This window comes from Schistocerca cancellata, chromosome 7 (genome assembly GCF_023864275.1).
Source record: "Schistocerca cancellata isolate TAMUIC-IGC-003103 chromosome 7, iqSchCanc2.1, whole genome shotgun sequence".
In the NCBI taxonomy this organism is placed as follows: domain Eukaryota; kingdom Metazoa; phylum Arthropoda; class Insecta; order Orthoptera; family Acrididae; genus Schistocerca; species Schistocerca cancellata.
The window spans coordinates 331,353,978-331,366,642 of record NC_064632.1 but is presented as its reverse complement, the minus strand read 5'-3'; the positions used below and the strand labels follow the sequence as shown (position 1 = coordinate 331,366,642).

Here is a 12,665-nt window from a genome sequence, read left to right as displayed (position 1 = left end):
CTATTGCCAATCAAATTGGTATGTCAATGACCAAAGGAGCATTATAGTACAAACACTTCAATTTGACACTGAGAGAACACAGAGTGGAAAACTTTTAAATGTGTTCAGGTGCAATGCTGGAATTTCACCTCCTGAAACTATGTACTGGCCAGCCATTCTGTTTCTTTGTAATTTTATGGAGTTTTTCAAATTGATTTTTTAAAAAAACAAATATATGAATTAAGTGAAACTGAATAGCGATTTACATTTAAAAAATCTTAACTCGAGAGTGAATAATAAGTATCTCTACTCTTTAGTTTCATGTACAAAGAGAGACGTGAATGGACACAAATTTAATTCCAACTGAATACATTATGAACACCATACTAAAGCTGCAGGTGATGTAAAAAGGACTTCCAGTTACAGAGAAAGGAATTTTTAACCTTTGTTAACATGTATCAAGTTGGATGTGGTTATAAAAAACACAAGAAAGCCAGGAATTCATCACCATCTAATGATTAACACATCAAATGTTTAAAAGTTATATTTTATCAATGTGTAGAATGTGTCAGGCTGGGCAAGATGAAAAATTAACTGCTTTGGCAAATAAATTTTACATAAACATATCACTGCGTTCTACTCTCTTCCTTTGTTTTTTAACAGTATGCGGAGTTGCAGATTATGTACTTGTACAATTACTATTCGAGATGTTGCTGTAACTCCTTTTGTGATGATACAATTGGCAGACTTTATTAAATTGTTTAGGCAATGTTTGTACACTGTGTTAATGAGATAAGTTTGCAGTTTTAATGGGAATGTAGTCTGAATATGTTGTAACTGTATGTACTGGAACATTAATTACAGACAGACAGTAATCATTATTGAACAATTTTCCACATACTTAATTATTATGTTTGTCTTACTGAAAATACTTTCTTAATGGGCATAATGAGTGTCGCAATTCATTCAAGTTGCTGCATAGATAATTATTGTGAAGTAATGTTTGAAATACCGGTACTTTTAATCATACTGATCATTGCACGGCCAGTCTTTCGATAAGAGTGTTGTACGACTCAAAAGCAGTACTGGTACTGATAACTGTAAGCAGTTGTATCTGTTTTTACCAATAAGCTGACTTTCCATGGGCGATCACAAATGTTGCACCAAATGCAGTATGCGATAGGCGCAATGAATTTTCATTTCTTTAGACTGTGTTGTAAATGCTTTCTGTCATGGAACAGAGCTAAATATTAAAAAGGAGCAAGTATTTAATGGGCATTTGCTTACTGAACATAGCATTAATATGTCAAGTAAGCACACTAAACACAATTACGCCACCCATCTTTTTTTCATTTACCGTTTATCTATCATTTTCTTTTATGGTCAATATTTGATTATGAGGTCAGAGGGGTAACTGGCTCTATGAATTCCAAGCAACAAGGAAAAAAAATCAACAGCAAGTGCACTAAGGATCTCTCAGAGCTGCAAAAATACTGAAAAAAATCAAATCTTCAGTCACAATGTATGTCGACCATCACTTGAATAGCCAATTAACAACAATTAATCATCTTAATGTAACATTTTAGTCACTAAACAATGGCATATACATTCAATTTCTCTGAAGATGTTGTCAAATGTCATTATCACTTATAATATACTAGCCTGTGTGATAATTTCAGGATCAATGTGTTCGACAACAAGCTTCCTAGCAGAATCTCTGTCATCTGTTGTTTCACACTGACTATGTGGAGTGGCTGGAGCAGTAGATACATCTGAGTGTTCACTTTTGTTGCTTGCAGTGTTGAGTTGTTCATGAAGGTTATCAAGTAACAGTGCAAGAAATTCTTGACAATCATGCTGCAATAAATATTAACAAAAGTTTAGCTGTATTCACATTATACATACTGATACATCATCTAATAAACATAAATAATTCTCTGTTATGTAAATTGTCCACAATTCTAGCTCGGATGAAAAACTTTGTATCTCATGGGTGGTGTACCACCTCAGGAGATAAGTGTATATGAAAATAGATGATGAAAATTCAAAACAAGCACATTAATCTACAAATGTACACATCCAACACTTAGTATATTTTTGTCTTATTAAAAAAAACTCTGAGACAGCTTATCCCTAGTTTAACATCTGTTAAAGATTACACTGATGAAAGCAGAGATAATTTAATTTCTTGTTAAGAAATTATTGTTAAATACTTAAACAAATTTCTTTGTCGAATACAACACAATAAGCACACAACTCTTCATGACACAAGAGATAAGCCAATGCCTAGCTGTGGAACTAACATTTTATGCAGTTTCGTAACAACTGATTTGTTACAAAGTACCTGTGATGGCGCTCTGAAGTTATTGATAACCATGCCAGAGTCAGAAGTTGTAGTATCAATTATAAACTTTTTGGCCAAGTTGCAATATTGTCAGTCAAAACCTCCCAAAGTGACAATTGCTGTTTTGCATTTATCGTCAATTTTAAGATGGCCTGGACAGAGGACTTTAGTGAATACCCATTACTGAACCTAAAGGGTGAGCCTGCTCCACACAGAAATATTTGACCACTGAACTGTCAATTAGACATACAAAATTAAAAATGTGTGCTGGTCTGGGGCAAGGACCTGGATATGTGCCTTTAATGGAAAATAAGCAACGAAGTAGATCACCTAAGCAAACTTTATGAAGTGATTGGAAAGATACAAACCCTTAATGTCTTTCCTGCATTTTGAAAGTATTTTTAATACAATGACTTTTGAGTTAGTGTTGTTCTGCAAGACCTCATGTACTGAGCAGAGCTCAAGTATAAGCTTCATTTTGATAGTTATTAATAAACAATAAATGCTTTTTATTGAGTTTGTCACTAAAATCTTTGCTACATCAAAAGAAATATTTTATTTAATATCAACTGAAAATCAAGTAACTGAGTGACATTCCAGCATGGGGACATTAAGTGGGATTAATTTGCAGATGGGGTTCAAAACAGCAGTCAAGAAGGCATATCTCTAAATGGGAAATTAAAACACTAAATACACAAAACTGGTCCCTAGAATGATCCACAGCTCAAGCTACAAGCTTCTAAGAGTTCACTAAAATCTCCGCAGAAACTCTGCCACAACACTCTTGAGACCAACATTTCAGGAAAAACTAACACAATATGAAACTGACTTCCCTGCAAGCTCATGACTGTTACTAATATGAAAGTACTGTACTTTGTTGCAAAGTATGTACCTTGTGTTGATTACGTGTGTTACATCAGAATTGATGGTAATACTTCTCAATGGTTAGGCGACATCATATTCCTCTTCAAAGAAGGGTGTCTGCTGAGATCCATACAGAGAACAAGATTAAATTCTCCAACAGACTTTTAGTTAGTTATTTACTGGAGAAACTGAAGCATCTTGTCAGAAAAACGCATTTTGTGAAGGATACAAAATATTTTTTGAAAATATTGTGCACAGTGAAAGTATGTGCAATTGATAAACTGGTAAGCTTTGACATAACATTTTTATCTACTAATGTCCCCGTCGCAGATACCACGGGGTTCAATTACTTCGGGTGTGTATGGCCTAGTTGAATCTTACTTTTGGCTACATTATTTTAAACACAAAGGGGAAGTTTATGTAAAATGTTTTGGGGTCACTGTGGACTCACCTATGTTCGGTGTAGCAGCTGACATTTTTATGGAGCAGTTTGAACAAAAGGCATTAAGTAACGAGGAACTAAAATACTGTGGCTGTCCCTGCTATGTGGATACCATGTTTGTTATATGGCTACACTACAAGGAAGGATTATATTAAGTTCCACAATTTCTGAATAACATTCATCTGAAAAAATAAGCTTCTGCTTGGAGGCGGAGTAAGGACAGCCTCCCATTCTTAAATGTGTTGATCTACAAAATAAAACATTCTAGAACAAAGAGTTTACAGCTAATCTACCAAAAGGAATTTAAAGACTACTTCATACCACCACCCAACCTGCAAGCAAGACATTATGAACATTGTCTGCACATGCATTCTGCATCAGTGATAGTAAGATCTAGCGATCACAGTTTCATTTTCTGAAACATTGGCAGCTAATGGCTACAGTGCCCTATCCATAAATAGGGCAGTCAAACAACATGGTAAGAATAGTAATGCAGAAAAGAAGAACAAGGACCTCCAACTCATTTGGTTAGGGTACCATTTGTTACCAAATTAACTGACTGCACAGGCAGAATCCTTCTGAGTAATGGTATAAGATTTCATCCGGCCTACAATGGATGCACCTGACTGTCTCCACACTGCAGGAGCCTATGAAATGACATATGATTTGGCAAAGTGTTTATTGGCAAAACTTGAAGGACTCTAAAAGGAAACATTAAAGAGCATGAACACTACACACAAAACAAAAATCAAAATCAGCATCACGAAGAATGTGACAAGCTTATGGATTTTAAAAACATATGAGAGCTACCCACAGAATATTATATTTATAGAAGGAAGGCCCAGGAAGAAGTTAAAATATCAAAAAATGAGTGCAACTTCAATAGTGATGCAGCTACCCACTATCGAGGTAGCAAACATCATTCACGGTGAGCAAGGAACAACTACCCTGATACCACCAAAGCTATAAAACAAGAATAATATTTTGGATTCTTCAGCCCCCTTTTCTATAGCTGCTTTCAGTATTTACTCAACGTTGTCACCTCACCAATGGCACCATGTATACTGTTACCTGGTAGTTCCACTTCTAAAATCAAAAAGTAGGTAAACAGAATTTTAAAGTGAATACCACATTGTCCAGCAACACCTATTCAAGGGCACCAGTAGATTCCCAAAGCAGACCTCAGTAGAGGGATCAAAATGTTGAGCATTGAAGAGGAATATGATGCTGCTTAATGATTCTGAAGACTTTACTGACCGCACACTTTTACTTGGTACCTGAGCAGAGGATGTTGGGAGTGGGAGTGAGTGAGTTACGTGTTCCATAGATCAATAGCACAAAAAACCGTTATGATGTGAAACATGTCAAATGCACAAGAAATGCGCACAGGAAACAACATTTTTTTACATTATAGTTTTATACCTAAATATTTATATTATCTATCCCATTCCCTTAAATGGCACAAAATGCATATATTATATCTCCAGATTTATTTACTCATATTCAAGAATTCATCTGTGGTATAGAAGGAGTTGTCACGGAGGTACGATTTCAATTTGTTTTTGAAACTATTTCTGCTGTAAGTCAGACATTTTGTTTCATCTGGTAATTTATCAAAAAATTTTATAGCAGCATATTTTACCCCTTTCTGTGCCAAAGATAGGTTAAGTAAAGGATAGTGTAGGTCTTTCTTTTTTCTGGTATTGTAATCATGAATGTCACTGTTTATTTTAAATTGGTCCATGTTGTTGAGAAAAAATTTCATTACTGAGTAAATGTACTGTGAAGCACTTTTAAGAATTCCTAACCTTTTAAACAGATGCCTACAAGATGTGTGACTATGAATCCCACACATTATTCTAACTACTTTCTTTTGAACAGTGTATACCTTTTGCCTAAGTGTTGAGTTGCCGCAGAATATTATTCCGTATAACATCAGAGAGTGGAAGTATGCAAAGCTTACTAATTTCTACATCCTCAAAATTGGCAATTATTCTACTTGCAAAAATTGCTGAACCTATTTGCTTTACGAGATCCAAAATATGAATTTTCCAATTAAGATTCTCATCTACAGGGTGTTACAAAAAGGTACGGCCAAACTTTCAGGAAACATTCCTCACACACAAATAAAGAAAAGATGTTATGTGGACATGTGTCCGGAAACACTTAATTTCCATGTTAGAGCTCATTTTAGTTTCGTCATTATGTACTGTACTTCCTCGATACTGATGATCAAATTGTAAATTTTCACAATCAACATGTGTTGGCTGACGAGAATCCGCACGCAATTGTGCAATCACGTCATCAACACAGATTTTCTGTGAACGTTTGGGCAGGCATTGTTGGTGATGTCTTGATTGGGCCCCATGTTCTTCCACCTACACTCAATGGAGCACGTCATCATGATTTCATACAGGATGCTTTTAGAACATGTGCCTTTACAAGTACGACACAACATGTGGTTCATGCACGATGGAGCTCCTGCACACCTCAGTCGAAGTGTTCGTACGCTTCTCAACAACAGATTCGGTGACCGATGGATTGGCAGAGGCGGACCAATTCCATGGCCTCCACGCTCTCCTGACCTCAACCCTCTTGACTCATTTATGGGGGCATTTGGAAGCTCTAGTCTACGCAACCTCGGTACCAAATGTAGAGACTCTTTGTGCTCGTATTGTGGACGGCTGTGATACAATACACCATTCTCCAGGGCTGCATCAGCGCATCAGGGGTTCCATGCGACAGAGGGTGGATGCACGTATCCTCGCTAACGGAGGACATTTTGAACATTTCCTGTAACAAAGTGTTTGAAATCACGCGGGTACGTTCCGTTGCTGTGTGTTTCCATTCCATGATTAATGTGATTTGAAGAGAAGTAATAAAATGAGCTCTAACATGGAAAGTAAGCGTTTCTGGACACATGTCCACATAACATGTTTTCTTTCTTTGTGTTTGAGGAATGTTTCCTGAAAGTTTGGCCGTACCTTTTTGTAACACCCTGTATATGTACACACAAAAACTTAGTATGCTTTACCCTGGCTACTGACTTCTTTTTATGTGTTATGTTTATTGAAGGAAGACTTTTTACAGCAGAAAATTGGATGTAGTGTGTTTTTTCAAAGTTCAGAGCAAGCCCATTAACACAAAACCAATTAATAACTTTCCCAAAGACCTTATTTGTATCATTTTCTATCAGACTTTCTTTTACTGGATTAATAATTATGCTTGTATCATCAGCAAACAGTATCAGTTCAGCATCTTGTTTCACATAAGAAGGGAGGTCATTCACATATATCAAGAACAGGAGGGGACCCATGATCGAACCTTGTGGAACACCTAATGTAATTTCACACCAGTTAGATGAAGTGGCAAACTCCTTCGAATCACTTGAAGCATATAAAGAGACTTTTTGCTTCCTGTTCTGTAGATATGACTTAAAACCACTCATATGCTGTTCCATTTATACCATAGATTTTTAATTTCTCTAACATAATATCATGGTTCACACAATCAAATGCTTTAGATAAGTCACACAATATCCCTACTGGTGACATTTTACTATTTAAAGACTCTATTATGTGGACAGTGAAATTGTATATTGCTGTCTCAGTGCAACAGCATTTCTGAAATCCGAACTGTGATTTACCAAGTATGCCATTATTGTTGAGATGGCTAACCACTCGAGTACATTACTTTCTCAAAGATTTTTGAAAATGCTGTAAGCAAGGATACTGGCCAGTAATTATTGACATCTGTGGTTTCCCCTTTTTGTAGAGGCCTGACAATTGCATATTTTAACCTCTCTGGAAAAATACCCTGAGTCAGTGATGCATTACATATACGACTGAAAACATCAGCTGTAATTGCTCCACATTTAACTTGTTAAAGATGTCACCTACTCCAACAGAACATTTATTTTTCAAAGATTTAATAATTTTCCTTATTTCACAAGAGGTTGTTAGTTGAAACCTATCGACTAAAATTTTTCAAAACTGACTCTTCCATGTACTGCCTGGCTTTTTCTTTTTAACTATTCTCACCCTTTTTTTCTCCTATGCTTAAGAAGTGATTGTTAAATACATTGGCTACCTGTGTACCATTGGTTAAGATGGTCTCATTCTCTTTAACAGTAATACTACCTACCCCAGTGGTTCCTTTTCCTGTCTCCCTTCTAACAACATTCCATATTGATTTGATTTTATTGCTGGAGTTGTTAATTTCTTCTCTAACATACATATTTCTTGATTTCCTTACAACTTTTTTCAGTATGTTACAATAATTTTTATAGTGTAAAACTACTTCTGGATCTTTACTAGTTCTTGCTGTCTCATACAGTTTTCTTTTTTTTTTCTGAAGACACTTTAATACCTGTGGTAATCCAAGGTTTCTTTGAAAAGTTTGTGGTGTTACATTTAGTAATTTTCTTTGGAAAACAATGTTCAAAAAGGGATATTAATTTATTAAGAAATATGCTGCATTTATCATTAGCATTTGACTCATTATATACATCTCCCCAGTTTACATTTCCTAAACTTTCCTTGAAGTGATCTATAGATACCGGGTTGACCACCCTCACAATTTTACTTAATGGTTTCTGAAGTGTACAACCTATTAGGTTTTGTAAGTTAATCAGTTGTGCATCATGGAGAGATAATCCATTTACAACAGGGAAAGCATGTGTTTGTTCTACATCCCCTTGCTGTACAAATACATTATCTATTAGATTACTACTGTCCTGAGCTATACGTGTAGGGAAATTGATCACTGATTCTAAGTTATATGTTGTTAACAACACTTTTAGTTCACTTTTCCTATCAGAATCGCTTAGAAAGTTAACACTGAAATCACCACAGATCAATAACTACTTCTTTTTGTCTGACAGACAGCATAATAGGGAGTCAAAATTTTTTTATCAATAGCTCCCTATCTCCTAGTGGAGACCTGTACACTGTTGCTAATATCAACACAACATTATTGTGATTGGCTCGCAGCACATTAGCTGCTAATGCAAGCTTCATCTCCTTTCTCCAGAGTAGTCAGCTTTAAAAAAAAAAAAAAAAACGAACATATAATGGATGAACAGAAGTGAGATGAAAGTTTAAGGCGAGTCAGTAGAAGGGCTAGGTACAGCCTTTTCAATCATTTTTGTAATATTAATAATCACTATGCTTAACAATGCCCAACAGCTACTTATTGTTATGGTGAACAATACCATTACGTAGCTAAGATTAACAATGAGTGTGCACATTCCAGAACAGCACGAAGTTAGTCGACTTCCGCCGATCACAGGGGACCACAAAAAGTAAGTGAGCAGGTCACAAAAGCAGGCTTATGTAAGTCAGAATTGTCTGTCACATCAGAACTTGGATATTTGCCTTCCATACACAGTATGTAACCAAGTGTGCTGCTACTGCCGCCACAACCACCATCATTCCTTTCTTATTACTATTACTATTATTGTTATCATCATCATCATCATCATCATCATCATCATCATTTTGTTATGGTATTACCTGTCTGTAATCCTTGAACTGTGGATGGTTGAATCCAAGAGCCTGCTTAAATTCAAATGGACGAATTACACCCCACTGGCCACTCCACATTTTATGAATGAGAAGAGAGAACTGATCTGTTAAGGAATGTGGATCATCCTTGATAGCTGCATTTCTGGATAGAAAGAACTGGACTAGAGAGGGTGTGGCTGCCAAGCACTGAAGGCCTGCTGCCATAAAGCACGTGTTTCCCAGGTTACGCAGTCCACAAACTCCAGGTGATGCTGACGAGTCTGTAACAATAGTTTTTACACTATGTATCAAACATTATCTTATAGCAGATGTCATTGCCATGTTTTGCTGTTTGCCATACATGCTTTCAGATCTTATTTTATTTTTGTGTCATATTTTCTAGTTATTCACATAGATGTGGCTTTTCTGTTGCTTTTTTTAATTTTCTTCATTTATGAAGTACAGTGACTGTTTAGTAATTGCCAAGATTCATGTTTCTACAGCCACAATGCTTTCAGACCATAAGGAGTGACAGGCAGTTCATATTGAGGGTAAGGAAAAAGTAAGTAGAGGGCAGACTTTTATAAGTGTGCCTATACATCATATACATTATTTTACAAATGTGTAAAATGTATATTTCACGAAATTTTTCTCCCCCTCTGATAAGTGAGAAAATATAAAACCAAGCTGTTGCCTATGAAAAGTAAGTAGTTACACAATACACTTGAAGTGGTTATATATTTACCTCCTGAGAACATGTGAAGTCTCTCACTTTCATGGCAAAGTGTGTGTTGCTTGTGACCTAATCACCTACCTGCTGACTGAGGTTCCACCACCGTTATGAATCAAAGTGACTACCTGGAAGAAGGCCTCTGCCAATTATCTGACTCTTCCACCTATAAACTCTGCCAGAGTGAGCCCATCCCAGAAGTCCAACATAACCTTTAATCCCTGCTTAAAGCCTCAGGCCCTTCTCCGATCCTCTCCCCTGAATCAATTTCCCTCCTCACCCATATGACACCTTGCAAACCCACATTTTGCAGGCTCACCAAAATACACAAACCCAACTACCCTGGACGCCCCATTGTGACTGGTTATTGTGGTCCCACTGAAAGAATTTCAGCCCTCACTGATCAACACTTCCAACCAACTACCTGTAACCTAGCCTCCCACATCAATGATATGAACCACTTCCTTCACCACCTCTCCAATATCCCCACTCCTTTACCTCCTGGATCCTTACTTGTCACTGTTAACACCACTTCCCTATACATCAACATCCCTCATGCCCTTGGTATAACCCTATTGAATACTATACCCTTGCCAATGTCCTTGCGACTCCAAACCCACTACCACATTACTCCTACATCTTACTAACTTTATCCTAATAGTCAACTCCTACTCCTCTGAAGCGAATGCATACTTACAAATCTGCAACACAGCTGTGGGCACCCACATGGCACCCTCCTCTGCCAATCTGTTTATGGGCCATTTAGAAGAGACCTTTCTAAACCTTCCAAAATGCCAAACCCCTTGTCTGGCTTAGGTTCACTGATGATCATCATCTGGACTCAAGAGCCATGACACCCTATTTTTGTTCCTTCACAATCTCAACATCTTTTCTCCCACCCGCTTCCCTTGGTCCTCCACAACCCAGGGTGCCAACTTCCTGAACATTGACCTCCTCCTCTCTGATGGCTACATCCATACTGCTGTCAACATGAAACCCACTACCCACTAACAGTACCTGCATTCCTTCCACACCAAGAAACCTCTCCCATACAGCTTGGCCACCCAGGGTTGGAGTATCTGCAGTGACAAGAACTCCCTTGCCTGGTATACCGAGGGTCTCCCCAGGCCGCCACAGACAGGTACTATACTCCAAGCCTAGTCTGCAAATAGATCTCTCATGCCACTTCCCCTCACACCCCCATTCCTCCCACCACCCCCACGAACCAGCCATTTGTAAGTCAATACCACCCTGGAGTGGAACAACAGAACCATATCCTTTGCCAGGGCTATCATTACCTATCATCAGATCCTGACACGATGGACATCCTACCCAAGATCCTTCCCACCAATCCTAAAGTGCTGTTCCATTGCCCATTCAACCTCCATATCATCCTTGTCCATCCCTATGCCACTTCTAATCCCAATCCCTTGGTACAACGATCATATCCCTGTAGACAACTCAGGTGCAAGACATGCCCAATCCATCCACACAGTACTTCCTATTCTAGTCCTGTTACAGGCTTATCCTATCCTATCCTATCCTATCCTATCCTATCCTATCCTATCCTATCAGAGGCCATGCCACTGGTGAAAGCAGCCATATCATATACCAGCTTTGCTGCAATCATTGCACAGCTTTTTACATTGGTATGACTACCAACCAGCTGTCCGCCAAGATCAACGGCCACTGGCAAACTGTGACCAAAAGCAAAGTAGGCCACCCTGTGGCACAACATGCAGCTGGGCATAACCTGCTTGATTTCAATGGCTGCTTCACTACCCAAGTCATTCTGATCCTTCCCTCCACCACAAGATTTTTTGAACTGTACAGATGGAAGTTACCCTTACAACATATTCTCTGCTCCTGAAATTATACCGGCCTCAATCTGTAACACTACTACTGATATCAACTATAATGGCCCTATCTAACTTCATTGTCTGTTTTTACTTAATTTGTCTACTGTATAACCATTCTCTCTGATTTAACATCCATTTTTATGTAACTGTAATTGATCTATGGATGTAATGTCAAAAGTAGTACACTGAAAAAGATAGATAATGTTAAAACTTTACCTGTAATACTAGTTCATGTGTACGGGAAGTAGGTTTGTAATCATGTAAAACTTGGAGGGAAGTCCTTCCGCAATGCAATTGGCTAGGTGGAAATAGATAAAATGGAACTGGCGGCTTAACTGCAAGGCTCCTGTGTGGCACGAGTCAGTGGCTAGCAGGCAAACTGCGCACTTCTTGTGAATTGAAAGAGGCAAGAAGAACAGCAAGATTATATTATCTGGCTTCAGATGTGGAAGTAATTTGGCTTATTATCCATGCCATACTATGGTTAGCTCTTTATTATGAAAATCTGACACTCGGAAAGAATTTTCAGAGCATGTTGCACAGGAAGAGCCATGGATACTTTTGCCACCTTTTTTAAACAACACAGGAGATCGACACTGCCACCACCTTCATCTCAAATTTTCAGTTGAGTATTGTGTAATTGCCTGGCCATTAATGTGGTTTCTTTTTCAATAATAATTATGTATTCTGCAAACTTTGTGTTGAGCCACCATGTTTTTTCCTTAGCCGTTTACCTAGACAGGGTCTTGTCACAAGTACTATGATAATTCCAAGTCTCCTGTTTTACTTAACTTAAAACAAAGGTTAATAAACTTTGTGGAGTTGTAAAGTACATAATTATTTGGGGAACATAAGTTTTGAAATAATTCATGTAATTTTCTTTAAAGATTTGTTAAAGTTTCACCAAAGTACAATTACTACGATATGATATAAAGTATTCCGT

At 37.6% G+C, this 12,665-nt stretch overlaps 1 protein-coding gene across 3 annotated transcripts in view; it reads right to left on the bottom strand.

Annotated features, from left to right (window-relative positions):
• The window catches only part of LOC126092050 (uncharacterized), a 206,835-nt gene that overhangs the window by 127,641 nt on the left and 66,529 nt on the right, over positions 1-12,665 (bottom strand). For all 3 annotated transcript variants that reach the window (XM_049907455.1, XM_049907454.1, XM_049907457.1), the window contains exons 4-5: positions 9,143-9,414; positions 1,642-1,836 (exon numbers count right to left, since the gene is read on the bottom strand). In XM_049907455.1, coding sequence (XP_049763412.1) covers positions 1,642-1,836; positions 9,143-9,414 — 467 coding nt within the window. The remainder of the gene's footprint in view (positions 1-1,641; positions 1,837-9,142; positions 9,415-12,665) is intronic.